This window comes from Sciurus vulgaris, assembly GCF_902686455.1.
Source record: "Sciurus vulgaris genome assembly, chromosome: 5".
Lineage (NCBI taxonomy): Eukaryota > Metazoa > Chordata > Mammalia > Rodentia > Sciuridae > Sciurus > Sciurus vulgaris.
Genome location: NC_136465.1, coordinates 108,775,134 through 108,797,501, shown reverse-complemented (window position 1 = coordinate 108,797,501; position 22,368 = coordinate 108,775,134). Strand labels below are relative to the sequence as shown.

General features: G+C 32.5%; 1 protein-coding gene across 1 annotated transcript in view; it reads right to left on the bottom strand.

Annotated features, from left to right (window-relative positions):
* Nucleotides 1-22,368, bottom strand: part of ARID2 (AT-rich interaction domain 2) — a 169,693-nt gene that overhangs the window by 46,752 nt on the left and 100,573 nt on the right. Inside the window, exons 7-14 of the mRNA XM_079139495.1 lie at nucleotides 11,173-11,239; nucleotides 10,829-11,079; nucleotides 10,395-10,491; nucleotides 10,094-10,303; nucleotides 9,098-9,265; nucleotides 3,395-3,476; nucleotides 998-1,132; nucleotides 176-372 (exon numbers count right to left, since the gene is read on the bottom strand). Of these exons, the coding sequence (XP_078995621.1) occupies nucleotides 176-372; nucleotides 998-1,132; nucleotides 3,395-3,476; nucleotides 9,098-9,265; nucleotides 10,094-10,303; nucleotides 10,395-10,491; nucleotides 10,829-11,079; nucleotides 11,173-11,239 (1,207 nt within the window). The remainder of the gene's footprint in view (nucleotides 1-175; nucleotides 373-997; nucleotides 1,133-3,394; nucleotides 3,477-9,097; nucleotides 9,266-10,093; nucleotides 10,304-10,394; nucleotides 10,492-10,828; nucleotides 11,080-11,172; nucleotides 11,240-22,368) is intronic.

Sequence of the window (22,368 nt, the reverse complement as noted above, 5' to 3'; positions counted from 1 at the left end):
GGTAAAATAAGAAATCAAGTAAAATGCTATCAGGAAAACAAGGGAAAGTTATAGATTTTAAAAGTATATATTATATATATATATGTATACACATACATACACATATACATACACACATATATATTTCATTGTTTTATTACATTAGTAATTTTTAAAATACAACCAAAATTAATACCTGCAGGTGAAGGAGTTGGAGATACATCAGGAACAGAATCAACACGAACAACAGGAGTAGACACTGGTTGCTGCTGATAGTACATCTGAATGGGAAGTGGGATAGCCCTCCGTTTTACTCCTACCACATGGATATGTGCCTGCCCATTGTTACTGGAATCCTCCACTCTCTTCACTGTATGATTTGGAAAAACTGTTCTGTAAAGTAATACATACTTAGTTATGATAACTAGCACACTGGTAAAAAACTTCTAACAACGTTCATGGAAACAATAGCAGTACATCCCCTGCTACTTATGTATGAACCAGCCTGATTCCTAAAGTTATATTCTATAAAGGAAGGAAGCAAAGAAAGAGATGGAGATGAATCCTCCAATTTAAAAAATCATTATTCATTAACAGCATTGTTGAGTTTTAAACAATTCCACCCTATGTATAATGGTTTTCAAAATACTTCTTAGGAACTTAGTGAAATATCAAAGTCTTGATACTTGAAGATACAGACAGTATTAATTTATATTCAAGGTTAAAAAGTTCTAAAGTTTTTGATGTGTAAAACTAAGTAACAAAAAAACCTCAATTTCTTCCTTTTTTTTTTTTTTTTTTTTTTAAATAAACCTGTAATGTTCCAACATAAACACCAGATGTGTTTAGGAAATTGCCTTGTATTTAAAACTCCTCCATACTACAACCTACTAATGAAATTTCAAGTAGTAGAGATATGGAAAAGTAGATAGATATTTGGTATTTCTTTTTTTCAAAAGAGCAAGAGGTATTGGAAGTGATGCGAATGAATTTTATTTAAAGAAATTATGCATCCTACCTAAGACATTTATAAAATCCAGTTGATGTGAGGATTCCACCACGAGCTAATTTACTACAAGTTGAGAGGTATTCAGAATACATTTCTGCTCGAGAGACAGAACAATCTGGATTTACTTCAAAATGAGCATTTAGCCTAAAACAGGAGAAAAATAAAGGCATTATACAAAATATAGGATATTCCACATTTAAGTACATTAAAACTCTTTGAAGGTAATGTTATAAACTAATAAATTTTACTACCTCTTTATATTAGTAGCAAAACGTGTTAGGTTTTAGATTAAATTGAGAGATTAACCACTTAATCACTCTATTATAGTGTTAAAAATATCATTAAGAACAACTACAAGCTGGGTGCAGGGCAGCATGAATAGAATCCCTGCTACTTGGGAGGCTGAGGCAGGAGGTTTCCAAGTTCAAGGCCAGCCTGGGTAACTTAGCAAGATTCCTGTCTCAAAAATAAAAAATAAGTAGGGCTCAGTGAAAGACCACTTGCCTAGTATACATGAGGCCCTGGGTTCAGTCCCCAGTACCACTAAGACAACCAACCAACCAACCAATCAATCAATCAATCAATTAAATTTGAAAATTAAAAAAAGAACAAATATAAAAACTATGTTCACATTCCAGCAAGAACAGGGTTAGTCTGTTGGCAGCAATTGCTCTATAAGAAATAGTTTTGGTTAGTAAATATTTACTTGGGTTCCTTGTCTTGTAATAATTATAACAGAAGTTACTAATTATGAGTTATCTGCATTGCAGTTGAAGAAAATGGTGAAAAAATTGAACTAAGGTTAAACTTTTCTGACTCTTGGATCAAATTTCTTCAGAAAAGAACTTACCAAAGCTTTTCATCTACTCCCTAAAACAATGACACTTCCCATGCTGTACACTCTCATTCCTTCATTTCAAAACACTTATATTTGCTAATTCATTACAAACTAATTCAAACATCAATTTGTGTTTTTCTTAAAGTGACTTCCATCTATAAGTTAGGATAGAGGCTTTATTATCCTAGTGTCTGTCTTTCCAGAAATCATTAGGCATAACAAGCCAACTTAGGTGATTCTTATAAACTTAATCAAATAATACCTATGATAAAATAACTATAAAATAATTTTCTTCCCTTTCTCTAAGAAGTGGTAGAAATGTGCAACTGGGATTTAAAAGAATAGATCTATACCAAACACATGTGGCACATGCTTTTTCTACCTTTCATAATCTTCTCTATACAGATATTTCAAAAAAACTAGATATAAAAAAAGTTCATTTTGGTTGCAATGTAGAAGGCAAACATTTCCAAATATTGTAAAGAGATTCTTTACACAAAGGGGTTAATGTTGATGTTAGAGGAGAGAAAAAAGCAAATAACTAGATATTTAGAACCATAAACCTGATTTAAGCAAAGTATAAGTGTGGAGAAAACTATCATAGGAACAAGGATATGAAAACACCAAAAATATGGAACACAGTGACAGGAATATGGAATAAGGGACAAATAATGTTAGAGAATGGAAAAAAAGGGACCAAAAAAAGAAATTTTATGAAGTGTTATCTCATTTGAAAAGTGATCTTTCTATTGCAATATGTTAATCTTTGAAAGAGTTTAAATTACTTCGTAAAATAATGTTGAGGTAATGCTCCATGACAAAATGAAATCTAACCAACTGTACAATTGTTTTTTCAGAAAGTGACTAATATATGACTACTCAATGTTTTCAAGAAAATATCATTGTCAAGTTGCTTATTTTAAGGTAGCTACACTGGCTATTCTATCATTTGATTAATTTCTCCTCATTACTCAACAAAAAGGAAAAATTAACTATCAATAACTAAGAAGATTTGGTATAGATGGAAGAGAAGGGACATTTAACAACAAAACCATGTTTTATTTTCTTAAAGTCAGTTCAGTTCACTTTTAAGAAAACATTAATTTCAGAAGAACAAACTTTGTAATCCATTTAATCATCAAATACTATCCTCTATAAAAGGGATATACAACTTTTTAACTCAAACATTACTCCAAAAAGGAATTAACTGGTGTAATTTAATGAAATTCCAGACTATTTTAATTCTGAAAATTCTGATTTTTTTCAAATTATTCCAAAATATAGGCAAAGTGATTTTGTCCTTTTTTTATACAAATGATATTCTACTCTAACACAAATCTATCTACATATCTATTTATCTACCTACCTATATATATACACACACATATATATATTATATATATATTATATATATATTTATATATATACACACACACATGCAAACACATATATATATATTCTCTGTCTCTGTGTCTGTCTCTCTCACACATACACTCTAAAACATTTTGGATGACTGGTAAATACATTTCTTCCCAATGACAAAATCTTAATAAAAATAAACCACTTACCACTGACAAGCAAACTTCTCACTATCTATTTCTACTATTCCTGGAGGTGGAGCAACATGCTGTGCTACAACTGCTCTAGAAGCTAAAGAAAAAAATATATATTAGCTACATAATTTCTAAAAATTTTTAAAAATTTAATTATTGGAACTATGTGATTATCTTTAAAAAGACATGAAAACATACAAATTTGAGAAACTAATATATAATGGAGCATATATTATACCAGGTACCATCTTAGATGGTTCATATTTTGTTTAGCTTTATAATCATTCAAATAATAATATATGGGTGATTTAGTTAATAACTTCAAATCTGTTTTCCCATGGGCTCAATTACTGACTAAACATTTTACATATATTATCTTACCTAGTTCTTCTGTGAGGTAGGTATAGCTAAAGAAACCAGAACTCAAGTGGTTTAATTAGACCACACACATAATAAGCATTTCTCAGCTTAGTTACAGAAGCATAATGCAATAGAAACTGTAATTTCACTTCTTAATTTCAAAGGTCAGTATTAACTCTATAAAATTTCTGTGGTAAGATGAACAAAAGCTAAACTAACTTAAGAGTCCCACATTCTAGAATTTCCATAAATTATTCTTCAGGAAAGGAGAAAAAAAGGGAGAGATCTGTTTTAATAATTTTGAATCTGTTGTAATAATAATTTTGAAGTATACTTTTGGAAGAGGCAACCTGGTTGTGTAAAAATACTGATCTTTAATCATAAGACTCATAATTTCTAATATTTCACATAGGTCATATTTTAAAATAATTTCAAGGCTAATGAATGAATACGAATGAAGTTGAAACTTATTTTCCAATAATAATAATTGAAAAGATCTGTAGAAAAATGAATGTTTTCTATTATATTACACAAAGAATCAAATGAAAATGAGAGAAATAGAAGATGTTTTACAACAAAGAAGATATATAAATAAAAAAATTAAGTTATTCAATATCATCATTGAATTGGCATGATTTTGAAAGTTTTAAACATATAGAGTATATCCTCCCTTTTTTTCAGATGACATTTTAGCAAAATTTCTCAGAACATTTAGAACAAACACATTTCTCATGTTACTAGAACTAGAAAAGCTCTAAGGTACAGTAGAAGCTGAATGATTTGAAGCAACCACATTTGAAAAGAACCCCAGGCTTTCTTTGATATAATAACTAAAAGCAGTCACTTAACACATATTTCCTCTGTATTAAGCCAGTTTCATTTACATTATTTAATTTTCTTTGTAAGTCTAAGTTTAATTATCCCTATTTTACAAAACAGAAAACTAAATCTCAGAGATTAAGTTCACACAGGATCACACAATGGAGAGAACTGGGTTAACTAGAAAGCCTTCTTTTACAAGTGATGGATTTAAATCCAGGTTGCCACATTCCAGGGACCATAGTGTGATATGCTTCCTAACAGAATATGGTAAAACAATCAAAATCCTGTTGTTGGAAATCCCTGCGTATCACTTCTTTGTCATTTATCTTGAAAACACTATTACAGAAAATATTCTTCTAGGGCTCAAATAAAATCTTCTTCCCTTTTCTTCATCACTTGCACCATGAATGAATGTATACTGTATTCAGACTTAAATTGTCTGAATCAATTAACGAGTTCATGAAACACCAGAAATAATGCTAAAACTATGGGAAGCCTTATTTACAATGCATAAAAAACAATGTGATCACAATTAAAAATAGAAACTGGAAATGTACAATTACTCTAAAGAATCTACAGAGAAGCACACTGCTCTTAGGATACCTACCATGACACACCAAATGATACAAAAGCACTTATACCTTGAAAGGAATCAATTTCCAGATACTCAACTTTCCTAAACATTAGGGTCCACAAAGTCTTGTTTTACCAAGGTATTATGATAGGGCTTCCTGTCAATCCCAGTGTTTTACATATTACAGTTAAAAGGCAAATCAGGGCATTGTGAAAATTAGAAATAGGTTAATTCTAGTCCTTTAGTGTATTGTGAATTCACGCAAAGTGATAACAAATTACTTTAATGTGTTTGCTTCCTGTATCCCCTAACTGCTGTCAAAGAATGCATTACTTCTGAGGCAATTGTGTAAGCAAAACAGAAAATATTTAAAAGAAATATTGAAGGTAGGTATCTTATTTCATTCAAATGACAAATTCATGGCAAGTTTAACTCTCAGAATTCTGAAGGAAAAAGGAAGAAGTCATAAGAGCATATATTAACATACTTTTCCTAATTGAAAAAGCTGGACTATGGGGCACTGGGTTCGAGCCTCAGCACCACATAAATAAATAAAATAAAGGTATTGTGTCCATCTACAACTAAAAATTAATTTTAAGAAAAGTTGGACTTTCCCTAAGTTACAGAAAGCAAGTCTAATTAAGCAAGAGAACTTTTTTTATTGAGCTAGGGATGTAGCTCAGTGTAGAATACATATTTAGCAAGTGTGAGGACCTGAGTTCAACCCCAGAATGAAAAGATAAAGTTCAGACAAGGAAACAAATCAGCTTTATTAAATAAGATACGAGGTAGACATTTTTCATATACTGAATGAGGTAAATCTGCAGTGCCAAGATTTTTACAAAAATGTATTTAAAGCACATGATACAAAGCATTTTATAAATGTCAAAACACTGTATTTATTGGTCTTGAAATAAATATCAATTTTCCTTACCCAATAATCCACAAAGTATAATTCCCAGACCATAGTATATGGGAATATATCAGAAATAAAAATTCTCAGGTTTCCTGATTGGGAAATTCAGGGTATGGAATGCAGAAATCTGTGCTTTAAGTAACCCCATCAACAGGTGATTCTGATGCACACTCAAGTTTGAGAACCACTATGCTAAAACATTGTGAATACATTAACTCATATAAGATGCCTCTAAGTAAAAGAATAGCAAGTATAATATACAGTCACATTTTCTTAATATCTTTTTGATATATTTTCTAGGAAACTTAAAATATATCTAGAGAGGGGCAACAAATACTCTCACAATTTTGATTAGTAATTCTTTATGAAAACTTGTATTTATTATTATGTAATGTATTGTTACTGAAACCTGTAATGATAAATTTTAAGTAATTAGAGTTTTGTAGAATAACAAGGAATTAATTAAAAGAACTTTAAAATATCTAGGTTATAGGTGAAAAGTATTGATCAGACAATAAAAGACTGTCAGGCTTAAATGTATTTCATTAGGATAAAATGCTGTAGCGATATTAGAATGCAAAATGAAAACGGGTACTGTAAAATTTCTAATGTTAAAAGTGCACACGTGTGTGTGTGTGTGTGTGTGTGTGTGTGTGTGTGTGTATTTGTATTTTAGGGGGTGGTATTAGGGATTAAATCCAGGGACTCACACATGCTAAATACATTCTCTACCACTGACCTATACCCCTAGCATCCTTAGCCTATGTGTATTTTTAAAATACATGATGGTATCCAGATTCCAATGGATATAAAGGGTGTTTTTATGAGTTGACTGTGTAACTCGGTGGTAGAGCCCTTGCCTAGCATGCAGGAGGTCCTGGGTTCAACCATCAGCACAGCAAAAGAAAAAAAAAAGTTTGATATATTTCAAGAAAATATTTTCTTTGTATCTATTTTAATTATGATAAAACTTAAATATCAACCTAAAATGGGTTTTTTACAATAGAAAGCTTTCATAGTGATGACAAAAAGAAAAAAGTTTGAAGATGACTACTCTGTAACAGGGCAGCATTAAAAAAAAGGAAAAAAGTCAAACAAAGGGTAACTAATCAAATAATTTAAAAGATATCATTTATAGTACGGATAAGTAATACAGTGCTCTCTAGCTTGAAAATTAACTTGTATTCCTAGAAGCCTATTTCCATCTCTATCAATTAATTACTATATAAATGAATAAGCCACAAACACTCAATTACGCATTTGCCAAATGAGAATCAGATCTTTGTTTCAGGGATGGGTTCTTCTGTTCAGATCAAAAGAACTACTAAGGTCAGAGCTCAATCAAAAGTCAAAAATAGTAACCAACATCAAAATCACATTTGAATATTACTCAAATGGCTCATTACAGTTCAATGAATTCACTTACAATTTATTAGTTCCTTTCTTTGTTACACACTGTTTCTCTATGGTCCTCAATTAATTTAATCCTCAGTTTCTTTGAGGATGAAAACACATCCCTACCACCCACTTAACTGACGACATGATCCATTTCGTTTCTTTGTCAAGGCTCAGAAACCATTAATACTCTAATATTCCCCAATTATGTGTTGGCTGATAAACATCTTTTTCCTGTGGGTAAAAATTCACTGAGTATACTGACAGTCAAAATTACCTATTTTTTTCCCTTTTATTTTATTCAGTTCTGTTCATGTAAGTTAAATGCATATGATGCAATGTTACCAGATACTTACAAGGTGGTAATGGAAATCAAGGAAATATGATGACTTATGTACTTTGCATAGAGTATAAAATTTTAATACTGTGAATTAGAATAGGGGAGGGATTGGGACCATGACTGAATGTGAGAATAGATAGCTGGAGAGCTAGGCCTCTCAACAGAGTCATTAGCACTGATAATTGAAGAAATGAGGATATTCAGGAAAAACACAAGATTTGGTGAATAGGCTGATGTGATAAAGATTAAGGATAATGAAAATTTTTGTTTGGGGATAGGGAAGGAGAATGAGAAAGAACCTGTCAGCACGTCTAGCTGCAAGGATGAAGAAAGAGGTTGAAATAAAAGAATAAAGATGAAAGAGACTGGAACTTAGAGCACGGATTCAAAAGAACATCTCTTTTCTGAGACACAGGGAAGTTGAAGGAGAGTAAGTTCAGATGCTAGTAAGTTTGTACTGAAGGAGCACAAAGTTGAAGAAGTTCATTCTACACAGTCTCCATATTAATGAACTGCAAAGTGGAAGGTGAGATCAAATGAGAAAATAAGCATCTTCTATTAAAAAATGAAAAAACACAAGAAGTGTCTGTGATATTAGCAAGTGAAAGGGCAGAAACTGGAAGGGCAGGTGAAGTAAAAGATGAATTGCTTTTGTTAGGACAAAAGAAGACGGAGAAAGACTACAAAAAGAAGGCTAAGTGCTAAAACATAAAAATGATGACTCAGAATGTGCCAGGAGAAAGAAGTTCAAGGACTGATGAAAAGGCTGGTTGTTAGACAGGTCTGTACTACAATTAGAGCTACTTGAGTTAAACAGAATTGAGCCACAGGACTCTACACATGTGTAGATAGATATACATACTTATGTATGTGTGTGTGTATGTGTCTGTTCCCAGTTGATTCTGTGGTACTGGAGTCAAGATTCAGGGATATTATACTTGAGTATCCTGATCATTACCTGAGAGAATTATAAGGTAACATATATAATTAACATATTCCTTATATGTCAGTTTCCCAGGATGAAAATCACAAATAAGTCCAACAGGACACTTCCTGCTTGTGCAGTTGTGAATATCTAAACCCTCACAAGTTTCTAAATCCTTCTCAAGTTGATTTCTCTACTATTCTTTACTCTTTAGATTTTGATACCCCTGGAATGTAAAATATCTAAGAAATTACATATCCAAATTTTCCTTTAGCTATTCTACTGTAAAATATCAGTTCTTCACACTGAGAATTTAAACTGATTCTCAGCATTAAATCTTACACAACCATATGTACACTGAAAAAAGAATATATAAAAACACTAACCTGGGGAAGATGCTACATGGGTCTGGGTTTGGACTTGCTCTATAGCTTGTGGCCTAATTTCTGATAAAACTTGATGACTGGAACTTGGATGTTCGACGAGTTTTACTGCTGCTAGTGCATCAGGGCCAAACATCTGAATATCCATAGAAACCAGACAAACTAACATGTCTAAAATAAATTAAAAAAACCAATAGTTATCAGTCCACAGTATTACAAAATAATGTCACCTCTGAAGAATATATATACAGAATACTGCTTCTCAAATGCCAGTAATAGTACATCAGAATTACCTGTGGATCTTAAAAACAAAACAAAACAAAAAAAGGTTTATCCTCAATCTAAATTTGTTCAGTAGCTCTAAAGTGGGGAATAGGTATCTTTCAAAAGCTTCCCAGTGATTCTGATGGGTAGCTGGATTTAGGAATTGTTGATATGGAAAATGACAACTTAATTTCTCAATATTAACTGTTCAAGCTAAATCTTTATTAACTTTTAGTATTTATTCTCAAGGAAGATATCATTTTAATCCTTGAGTTAAATATTAATATGGCATGCTTTAGTATGTTTATAACTGATGACCTTTAAGTAGGTGAGTTCTCTAATTTCTAAGGACAGCATCACTACCAGCAAATTCTAGAAATGGAAGTTTATTTTACTGAGCTTTAGGTGTTCAACAGTAGAAGCTGACCATTTGAAACATGAAGACCTACTCCCAAAAAGTCAGACATAGGAGTTTTGTCATTTTAAAATTTAAAACACAACAGATAGAAAGAATAGTTATTACTGAACCACATAATCCTCTTCTCTACATTTTAGATGTATCTTTCTTGTCTAAAAGAGGCAGAAAGTGTAATACAAACAATAAGTGTTTTTGAAAAGGTAATGTTCCTCAAAATTAAGCAGAAAATTGCAAATATTGAATAGTTTTTATATAGTACATTACATATTTCTTCTCAATAAAGAAAATAATTTACAAAATTTTTGGTTCAGTCTTACCTATGCTCTTTTCTACTTTTGCAATTTTTGTGCAAGCAACATCTCCCATTTCAGTGAGCATGTATAGCACCTCAAGTGTTGAGATTACGAGCAGCACATCAGGTAAAGTGAGATGACAAATGATCTCTCTATATGAATCTTGATCCACATATTCACAAATTAAAACACCATTATCTTCTGCTTTGCAAAGATTTCCCAAAATTTCCATGCCTGAAAAATATGCATCACATACATATATATTTTAACAAATGATAAAAGTTTATTCACTTTACACAATGAAAAAACTTAACCAAGTACTCACCCCTCATCTTTAAAAATCTATCCCTCGACATTAAGCATTTTGTAACGGTATGAAACATTAGATGAGTAGTTTTGAAATCAACAGGGTCCAACAAAAGCTAGGAAAAAGAAACGAGTACTGATGAGGAATGCTTCTTCTAGAATTCTGTATTTCAAATTTAATAAAAGTGAACAAAACAACACTATTATTACTTCAAAACATACTTATTATAAGACTAGTCAAGGCTCAATTTGAAGCATCATTTCAAGTATTTTTTTCAAAAATTTTTTTTCCACAAATATTTGATATTTCTGCACCACCACTTTTAGCAACAAATAGGTGTAACCAGTTACTAAATACCCTGTAAATATGGACAACTGTAAAAAAATGCCACATCCTGAAATTTTAAATTTGCTAACTCCAAAAGCAATTTTAAGGTACTGTAACATGCTTACCTCAGCTGCAATATTTCCTAATGTATCAAGGCCTAATTGCCTTAAAGAAATAAAATGACTATGTGCAGAAAGTAATAGGAAACGAAGACAGGTACGATTAGCTGCCAAGAGCTTAACATTGCCCTCCTCAAAGGAAAGATTTCTCAAAATCACTGCAATCTGAAGTACCCGCTGTCCTTCAATATCATTAATGCCCAACTTTCGAGGTGGATGAAATAAAGATTCCCAAATCCATTCTCCTGATGTACCTTCTATGAGAGAAAATATAAATTTCACTTAAATTAGTATTTTATTTACCATTGTTGCATTTTTGAAATCACTTAATTTTACTTTTACTGACTTACCATGAGACTTGTTTCTATCAGATATGAGATCCCGTACTTCATTATCATCAACAATGTCTTTCCAAAACTGTAATCAGAAATTAGTATGCTAAATGCCAATGACTTGAAACAACTATTGTTACTTTAAAAAGTCACATTACACATTTAATTCTTCAACCTAAGTACTTAATTTCCTATAGTTAAACAATTCTTATGTAATTAAGATTGTTTTCTTCTTTCTTTTTTGTAGATCAAGGGTTCTTAACAAGGGGGGGCACAGAATCATATAAGGTCTCTGAAAGAAAGAAGAACATCTGTGAACTTGAATGAAGGAGAAATATGACATCTTTATGTTCATTAAGATTTAACTGAAATTGAGCATTTCTTTAACATTTTCTTCAACTTTGAAAATTAGTCAAAAAAAACGTGATAGTAGACCCTATGATAGAGTCACCAATATGAAGCTATAGAAAATATCTATAAGTAAATGTCTGTGCAGATCAGTACTTGAAAATTATGGGAGGTATTGATCTCACTTGTAAATTACACATAATCACAGTATTTCTATTTAGAGACACTTCTGAGGCATAACGAGTTATAAAGTTTTGGTTCCTAAATGGTAACCAAGATAAATATATCCAATTATTTAAGAATTATGGGTATAAACCAAATGCCTTTACACTGATATATACAAAATGAACTTTGCCTGTTCTACTTGCCTGGAACTTACGCACTAATAAAAAAGCATATGAGATATTCGCTAACTTTTTCTTTCTAAACAATATGGTATGTATACTCCAAAATAATCATCTTTCAGAATCAAAGTTGTTTGGCATATAAAGCTACTATTGTGAGAAGAGATCCACAGACATAATGAAACCTCTCAAAGGAATCACTACACTAAAAAAACAACTACGACAAATAATGTTTGGTAACAATTAAAAAGAACTTACTCTATGAAAAAAGAACATGGTCAATAACTAAGAAAAAGGAACACAGGGAAGTAAAATAATAAAGATATTAGAGAGAATTTAAATAACCATGGATAATAAGTTCAAAGAAATAAAAGACTACAAATGTTGGGAAAGAAGTGGAAACTAAAAGAAAGAACTAGATAGAAGTTCTAGAACTGAAAAACATAACTGAAATTATGTGGATGGGTGTAGAAAATGAAAAGATAAAACTCAAGGAAGAATGAATGAACTGAAAAGAGCAAGAAAACAATTTGAAATATAAAGAGGCATAAAAGATAAACAGAAAGAAATCATATCAAACACAGAGCATACAGGGAAAAATTCTCAAACACAGATAATTGGACTTCCTGTGGAAGAAAAGAGAAAGAATGGGCAGAAAAATTAAATGAAGAGATAAGGACACAGGAATTTTCTAAAACAACTGAAATACATCAACCTGCAGACTTAGGAAGCACTGCAAATTCCAAGAAAAGTAAATAAAAATGTGTAGGAACATAATAAAATTTCTGAAATACCAAAAAAGAAAAATCATAAATGAAGATAAACAAAAAGAATAGAGAACCTTGAAAATGACAATTAAAATGACAGCAGACTATGTAACAGAAATTATGAAAGCCAGAAGACACTGGGATATGCTTTCCAAAGTGAGGGAAGAAAATATTTATCAATCTATAATTTTATACAGTCAAATTGTTTAAGAATGAATGTGATATAAAGACATTTTCTAAGAAATTAAAAACTGAGAAAACACATTACCTGCAAATGTCAATTAAAGAAAAATATATGGAAAAGGTAAATGTAGTTAAACAAAATAAATAATGAATAAAAATAGTCTTTTGTAAATCTTAGAGGGTAAAAATAAATATAAAATTAAAATTTAGGATAAATGTCATGAGGGAACTTTTCTTCAGGCATAATGGAATAATTGGTACTGGTATAGTTATCCTGCATAAGACATTTTTCTGAAAAATGTTTTCAGAAGGAGCTGAGGATATAGTTTAGTGGTAGAGCACTTTACCAGCATGTGAAAGACCCTGGGTACAATCCCTAGCACTGCAAAAAAAAAAAAAAAAAAAAAAATGGTTTTCACAGATGGAAAATTCAGCAAGATTATAGTTACTGAAATAAGGAAAAACACAAAAAAGTATAGTACTCTGTACTTCTACCTGTACATTATTTCCAGAATGAGGCATACAAAAGAGAAACTCAAGAGATCTTAACAATTGCTGAGATTGATCAGATCTCACCAAAACTAATGCACATAGAACTTGAGAGCCTATCTGTAAAAAATGGGGGCTACAAAGAGCAAGAGCTCCATAAATCTAAAGAGCAATGCCTTGAGTCTAACGCTAAGTGCTAAATTGCACGTGTATGGTTAATCTCCACAATGCCAGAGAAAAAGGTGGAAAGAACAAATTAAGAAGCCAACTGAGAAATCCCTAGAGTAGAGATAACATACTTTCAGCTTATTCATCAGAAATTCCCATAATGCTACAAATAAGTACTTAGGAGTCAACTATTTCTATAGATTAATCTACATGTACTATAATTTGTATCTTCAATGTCCCCCAAAGGCCCAGGTATTAAAGGACTGATTCCCATGGTTGGCTGCCCTATTGAGAGGTAATGAAATCTTTCAGAGGTGAAGCCTTATATAGGAGGTCCTTAGATCACTGGAGACATGTCCCCAAAGGCGATTATGGTACATTAGTCCCTTCTTCCTCTCTGTTTGCTTCCTGGGCATGAGGTAAGTGTTTTTGCTCTACCACACACCCCTAGATGATATGCTGGCTTGCCATAGTCCCAAAGAAACAGGTCAGTTATTTGTGAACTGAAATCTCCAAATCTGTGAGCCAAAATAAACCTTTTTTATAAAGTACTTATCCCAGGCATTTTGTTATGGTAACAAAAAGCTGACCAATACAACATATCATATGAATGCTAAAACAAACCCTACTGTAAGGATCCATTAATCAACTAACAGCCTATCTTTCCAAAGTTAGATACTCAACAAAATTCAGATACTCGACAATGTAACATTTACAATATACAAATCAAATAAAAATTTTTTAAACATATGAAGAAATTTTTAAAAAAATCACCTATAACCAAGACAAAAATCAGTTACAAGAAAAACAAACCCAAAATAATAAAGATCATAGAATTAACTGACAAAGACATTGAAAGAAATGTATTAGAGTGCTCAAGAATTTGAAGGAAAATATGAATATAATTGGGAAAGAAATAAACGGTATTAAAGAGAACGGAATGAAAATTTTAGTGCAGAAAAGTATAATCTGAAATAAAAAATTTACAAGATGCAAGTAGCTTAAGCAATAAGATGAAAGCGTAACAAAGGAACAATCCACAGTGAGTACATAGAAAAAAAACAATGAACAAATCTATATGAAGATGGCAGCACCCACTGCAAGGCAGCTTCTCTCATCTGTAACAAGCCTGTCTTCCTGGAGCAGATTTCAGGTCGAGAGCTCCAGCAGGGGAATTGAACGAATCTATTCAAGAATTTACAAAGCATGACCAGTGGGAGTACAATGACTAGATAGTACTAGAGATTCACATAGCCAATGATTTCATCTTTTCCACCCTGGTGCAAAAACTAGACCAAAAACTTCCAGAAGTTAAACTTCTGTTGTTCTCTAGAGGAGTCTGGAAGGCATAGTGGACCTGAACTTAGATGACTTGGACATCTGTCTGGGGCAGTGACTATGATATGAACTTCAATCTTCTGGTACCAGTACTAAAGCTGCATGACTATTATCAGCCTGTGCTCCTCAGCATTGTGCTATTCCTTTCTGAGCCTTTGGCTTTCTGATGACAGGAACAATCAGCAATAGGAGATTGTTGAACCATCAAAGATCACATCAATGGTGCCATCAAATACTACTTCTCCCCTTCATCAAAGTGGCTGACTGGTTCTATGACTCCATCAGAGATACAGAAGAAACTCCAGCAAGGGATGCCAAAGGTAGAAAAGAATGGGACCATCATTGCCATCATTCTGGATATAGGGAGCAGTTGTGTATTGAACATTTCTGTCCCTGTGATATCTTTCAAAGGTTGGCCTGAAGTGGCCCAAAGTTGGCTTATGGAGAACACTTCTGGATAGGAAGACTGAAGAGGATGAGGTCATCAGTGGGTTTTACTTGGTGCCTGCTTACTCCTACAAGGATAAGAACAAAAATGAATGGCAGTTACACTTTGCCAGAAGCAAGGTGCAATTGGGAAGTGCATCTCTAGCAGTTTCTTGCAAGCTTAACCGGGTCTACAAAGCCATCATCATTAAACTCCTTTTCTGGCGTAAGGCCATTAGCCCCTATCACCTGTGGAGCATGATGCTCTGGGTCTATAGTAGACTCCTGACAACACTTTGGCTCAAGAAGACTAGGCAGGTCACTTTTGCTGGGACTCATGATGATTTGCAACACTGCCTGTCAACAAGATATATCCCTATCATTTCATTCCTTCATCATGCTGGAACAACTGTTGGAGGAGAAAGGCATGCTCCATGCCCAGAAGTTCTGTGTGCTCAGATACAGCAGAGCACTTGCACACAGCTATAGAAGAGCAGGTCAAGAAAGCCAAACAACTGATGGGGAAGCTTCAGTGGTTGGATAGCACCATCTATACTCCCTCTCTGCAGTTCAACTGGCCTGATGACCACTGGCCAAAAAACTGCAGCAGCTAGTGGCTGAGAATCCAGGGACATCCATCTCTGTCTTTGTTAACCCATTTCAGAATTGGTCATTTTTTCTGAGTGCTTTGCTGACTTTTTTGGCTCTGCAGGATGGTGCAGGCTCTGAAACAGTATATTACTATTTCATATTCTCCTTATTTTGTTGTTTACATTTTCCTGTTACTGTCACATAGTTCTGTTTATTGGTTTATTGTTGGTTTTTTTAAGGAGAATTTGAGCCATAGTTGAAAATGCCCATGAAACTTTGTTTTTTTTCCTGTTTCATACTTTATGTAAGTTTGTTAATGGATCTTGGGAAACAAGTCTGTGGCACTTAAGAATTCCAATATATTTTGTTTTGCTTTTATCTTTATTTTCCTAATGAATTTTTTACTCTGTGCATATCTAAGAAACACAAAGACCTGGAACTTCCTGGCATGTGGACTAGATTTTTTTCTTTTGACCAGTGCTCATAGTGGTTTCCCCTTTTCCACTAAACAATGTAACCTTTGAAAATAATAATGTTACAAATTGTGTTTTAGAGCAACTTCATTATATGTACAAATCTGCAAAATGCTGGGCCATTTGGAAGGATTGTTTGATAGCTTTCCAAACAAAATTAAGATTTCCAGAAATGAATTTTAGTGTGTATAATTAATTGAAGACTTATTTAAATCCTACTTAAGAACATACCATAATTGTTATTTCTACTAATTAAATCTTTGCCATTGTCAGAGTTGCATAGTGTTTTAGTACAAATAATTATTCACTCTTGAAATGTTAGAAATGCTATTTATGTATTTATGTATGTATTTATTTCTTTTCATTCAGCCCACTTCTCTTGTCAATAAAATTATTATTTGCATTTATTTAGATTTCCGTGATTTGTGGGACCCTGTTTTAGTTTTATCCTCTTTGATATTCCTGGCTTCTATCTTTGGAAAGTTTGTAAAAGTATCATACCTGTTCACTGATTTTTTTTTTTTTTTTTTTTTGTACCAGGAATTGAACCCACGAGCACTTAACCACTGAGCCACATCCCCATTCCTTTTCTTATATTTTGTTTAGAGACAGGGTCTCACTAAGTTGCTTAGGGCCTAAGTTGTTGAGGCTGGCTGCGAATTTTCCATCCTCCTGTCTCAAACCTTGCCAGCCACTGGCATTACAGGAATGTACCACCACACTGGCTGTTCATTGATTCTTAAAGCTGGGGAGGATATACTTGATAAAGTAGGTGTCCGTGTATTTCTTTCTTTTAGAATTCTAGAGGCAATTTCTTTTTTACATTCCTAAAGGTTTTACTCTATTCTAAATCTTTTTCTCTTCTCCATGGTATACATCTTGGACAAAAGTATTTTGTACATCTTTACATTTATTAGATTTTAATATTGCATGAATTTTCTGATGATTAAAGTTTAAAATTTGAATAAAAGCTTTAATACATTGGATTTTTAAGGTTTTTTTCTAGTCTGAATTTTCTAGTATATCTCCAGTATGAAGTCTAGGGTGTTGAATAGGGTGTGAAAAAGTGTTACAGAATTTACCACACTTTGTACTTTTCTAGGGTCTCCATCTAGTATGAATCTTATGGTGTTGGGTAAGGGCTGAGTAACTTCCAAAAGCTTTGTCACAATATTCACATTTATAAGGTTTTTCTCCAGTATGAATTCTCTGGCGTGTGATGGGATTTGAGCTTTGACTGGAAAGCTTTGCCACATTCTTTGCAGTTGTAGGGTTTCTCACTGTTATGATATCTCTGGTGTCTATTAATGCTTGAGCAACATTTGAAGGCTTTACCATATTCTTTACATTTGTAGGGCTTCTTTCCAGTATGAACTCTCTGGTGTCAAGCAAAATTTGTGATCTGGTTAAAAGCTTTGCCATGTTCTCTTTTTAATTATTATTATTATATTTTTATAGACTGCATTTTGATTGTTTTGTCACATTCTTTACATTTGTATGGTTTCTCTCCAGTATGAATTCTCTGGTATGCAATCAAGTTTGAGTTTTGATTAAAAGCTTTGCTACATTCTTTATATTTGTAGGGCTTCTCAACAGTATGAATTCTCTGGTGTGTAATGAGGTATGAATTCTGACTGAAAGCTTTGCCACATTCTTTGAATTTGTAGGGTTTCTCACCACTATGACACCTCTCGTGACAGTAAAGCTTTGAGCAATATTTGAAGGCTTTGCCACATTCTTTATACTTATAGGGTCTGTCTTCAATATGAATTCTCTGGTGTTGATTAAGGTGTGAAAGTTAATTAAAAGCTTTACCCCATTCCTTACACTTGTGGGTTTTCTCTCCAGTGTGAATCCTCCAGTGAGTAGCAAGGATTGAATAATACTTATAGACTTTGCCACATTCTTTACATTTATAGAACTTCTCTCCAGTATTAACTCTGGTGTCCAGTAAGATGTGTGATTTGTTTAAAAGCTTTGCCACTTTCTTTACATTTGTAGAGCTTTTTTCCTGTATGAATTCTTTGGTGTTGAGTAAGGGTTGAGCAATCCTTAAGTACTTGGCCACATTCTTTATATATGTAAGGCTCCTCCATAGTATAAATTTTCTGACGTGGAGTAAGCTTGAGATTTGATTAAAAGTTTTCTCATATTCTTCATGTCTTATCTTGAACATAAGTACTTGAATGAATAAATTATAAGAACTAATAAACAACTTTCCCACATTTTGACCTCTGAACAGATTTTTTATGAAGTGAATGCACTGATGTTTTCTAAGATTTAAAACAAGGCTGAAGAGTTTTTGAGTTTCACTACATTCATAACTTTTTTTTTACAAATATATATATACTGGCAATTAGGTCAATCATAACATGGTTTCTGAACTTCATTCCAACCCACACTTTCTCATTCTTTCCTTAATTGTAAATCGTCAAGGCCAAAATTTCCATATCCTCTGCCTTTCTGGATTAAATATTTTATGTCCTCCTCTGGTGAAGTCTTGGGTATGATGAAAAGACTGGCCAAGAAGTCCAGTTTTTGTAGTTTTCTAACATCATATTTGTATATAAATTAAGCAGACCAGGGTCCAGGCATTTTCATTCCTCCTCAGAAAAATCAATGGCCACATCCCTGAATGTTAACTGTGCCATTTCCTAGTTTTCGGGGTGCCCAGCATTCTCCCTACGATTCCTTCAGTACCAGTATAGCACAGAAACCTGGAATTTCAGAGTGTAGGAGAATGAGCCTAGAAACTGATCTCAAGAGTGGTGGACTCCAGAGACTAATGCTGTGCCAGATATTTATTTAAAAAAAAAAAAATCCAAAAAAGTCTCTTCACATTTCTCCTAAACTTGGTGAAAATGGCAGGAAGAATTAATTATTCCCAAATAGAAGATACCATGTCTATTCAAAAGAGGTTTTACCATAGGACAGGAACCAGGAAATATCTGTGGATGGGAGCATTGGAATAGAGGTGTCCTGGCTTCATGACTAAAATTACTTCCAGGTATAGGTGCTACAAGGGACTGACTCCCTGTTTGAGCATGGACTCATGGCAAATTGCTATTTGAGGATCAGGGGGCCTGCTGATCTCCCAAAGGATGTCCATGATGTTTACTAATGGAAAAAAATCAAGCAATATCTGGGTTTGGGTTTTCAATGTGCAGACCTTTAAGTTGGGTTTTTGTTATTTGGAATCAGGCATATGTGGTCTTAGGTTTGTTTATGGGAATTAATGTAATACTTATAAATGAAAATGAAACACTCGACAATCTTAAATTAAAATATAAAACTAATAATAATAACAAAACATATCAGGGCTGGAGTTGTAGCTCAGAGGTAGAGTGCTTGCCTTTTGGGTTCAAACCTCAGCAGCACATAAAAATAAATAATATAAAGGTATTGTGCCCATCTACATCTAAAAAAATATTAAGGAAAAATAAGAAGAAAAGAAACATACCAGCCTCAGGGAGAAAAAAAAAAAAAAAAAAGGGAATAGTTCATCAATTCTATAGAATAATATTATGACCTAATATATGTACATATGTAGTCTGAGAAAAATAGAAGAGGGATGAAAAAACTGAAAAAATAAATGCCACATACATTTCAAACTTTACATAAAATACCAAACCACAGCTTTAAAAAGCTAAACGAACACCAAGTAAGATAAGCAAGAAAAACCACAAGGTACCTCCCAAATTAAAACTCAATAATAAAGAGAACATCTTAACAGCAGAGAAAATATCATGAACAAATGAACAACAAAATTGACTTGTTAGTAATAATGCACCTGACAATGAATTATTATCTTTATCAGACAAAACCCTAAAACCTTATGTCCACAAAAAGTATTATTTGAACAAGGAAGCAAAATAAAACTTTCAGGAAAATAAAACCTGAGAGGCTAAACTTAACCACATCATTAACTTCCTAAAATGTAAATGTTCTCAGACTGGTTTAAAGGCAGAAATTGCATTCTGATGGGAAGAGGAAAGCTAGAGTGAACAATATGCCATCTTTAAGAAACAATGTATGTTAAAACAGATGAAAAGCATAAGGATGGAAAAAATGATAATATCAATCATAAGAAAGGTGATATAGGTGGCTAAATTAGTATTAGACAAAGCAGACTTCAAGGCAAAATGATATTACAAGAAGGGGAATATTTCATATTGTTAAAAAAAATTCCATCAGGGAAAGAAAGCAATTAAAAATGAGTATGTAGGGGTGGGGTTGTGGCTCAGTGGTAGAGTGTTTGCCTAGCATGTGTGAGGCACTGGGTTTGATCCTCAGCACCACATAAAAATAAGTAAATAAAATAAAGGTACTGTGTCCATCTAAAACTTATTTTTTTAAATTTAAAAAATAAGTATATAACTAATAAGTTTCAAATATGTAAAGCAAAAAATGACAACTGAAAAGAACAGAAAAACATTCATAATCATAGTTGATGATTTCAATACCTCTCTCAATAAATCAAACAATTAGACAGAAAAGCAATAATGATACAGAAGTTTTTTAACACTTTTAATCACCTTGACTTAATTGTTAGTAATAGACACTATATTTAACAGTAATGGCGCACAAACTCTTTTAAAGTGTACATGAAACATTCATCAAAAAAGACTATATGTTGGACCGTTAAACAAATCTTGACAAGTTCAAAAGAAATGAAATCAAGCAGAACCAGTTTTTCAACCACAATAGAATATGATTAGAAATCAATTTTGCAATGATGATGACAATAAAACGAACTGGAAAATTCACATAGTAATTAAACAGCATCCTTTTATATTATATAAACAACCAATCACAAGGAAATCACAGGGAAAATTAGAAAATATTGTGAAATAATGGTGAAAACTTAATATAATAATTTGTGGGACATGCTAGAGCAGTGCTTTAGGAGAAATTTATATAATTTGCTGAAATTAGACAAGGGAAAAATTAAAACTAAATGAACTAAAGAAGAGCATTAACCAAAAATATAAGTATTATATAAATCATGACTGAGTAAATACAGGTGGAGTTGTTCTCAGGTACCTGCATTACCTGCAAAACAGTGACAAGTACAAACTTCATAAATTAGCAAGAATTCAAATTCTAATCTCTGTATAACCCATGTGAGAACAGAAAAAAAATGTGCATGAATATCTAATTAACAAGGGGAAACTGGATAATAAACAATACTCAGTCAAATCAATTTGAAAAAAGTAAGAAAAGAAAGAAGGGAAAAACTGAATAGGAAGGACATACACAAATTAGGAACATGGTTAATTTAAGCACAAATATTCAAAAATTACATGAAAAATGGAGTTAAGTGAACTCCAATTAAAGTTTTTCATACTAGAAAAAAAAGCACAATTATATGTTGTTTACAAAAGTTCACATAAAATATAAGAATGTGAAAGGCTGAAAGTAAAATATAAACCGTATATACACCAACCAAATGAAAGCTGATATAATTGTAATAAATCAAAACAAACAAATCTGAAGCCAAGAAGACACGTCCCAATAAGTTAAATTAATCAGAAAGATAAAACAAATAGACAAGTACACTAAATAACACAATATTAAAGAACTGTATAGATTGTCATATCCACAATCGAAACAGGCATTTTAACATACCATTTTACATAGTAACTATGTGAAAAGGAACTGAAGGAATGAACAGAAAATGACAGCATTATTGTAGAAATATGAACATTATAATTAATACTGTTGGCCTGAAATACAGAAATCTATACAGAACAACTTGAGAACATGTATTTTTTTCAAATACATGTAGTATAAAATCTGATCAATGCTGGATTAAATACAGAAAGGGTGAAAATATAGAAAGGGTACAAAAAGGGTGAAAACATTTCAAAAAGCTAATTAGAAGAGTATGTTCTAGGGGCTGTGACTATAGCTCAGTGGCAGAGCACTTGCCGACCATGTGTGAGGCACTGGGTTTAATTCTTAGCACCACATTTTAAAAAAATGAAACAAATAAAAGCACGCTGTCCATCTACAACAACAACAAATTTTTTTTTTAAATAGTACATTCTCAACACAGTGAAATTCAGTTAGAAATGAATAAGAAAA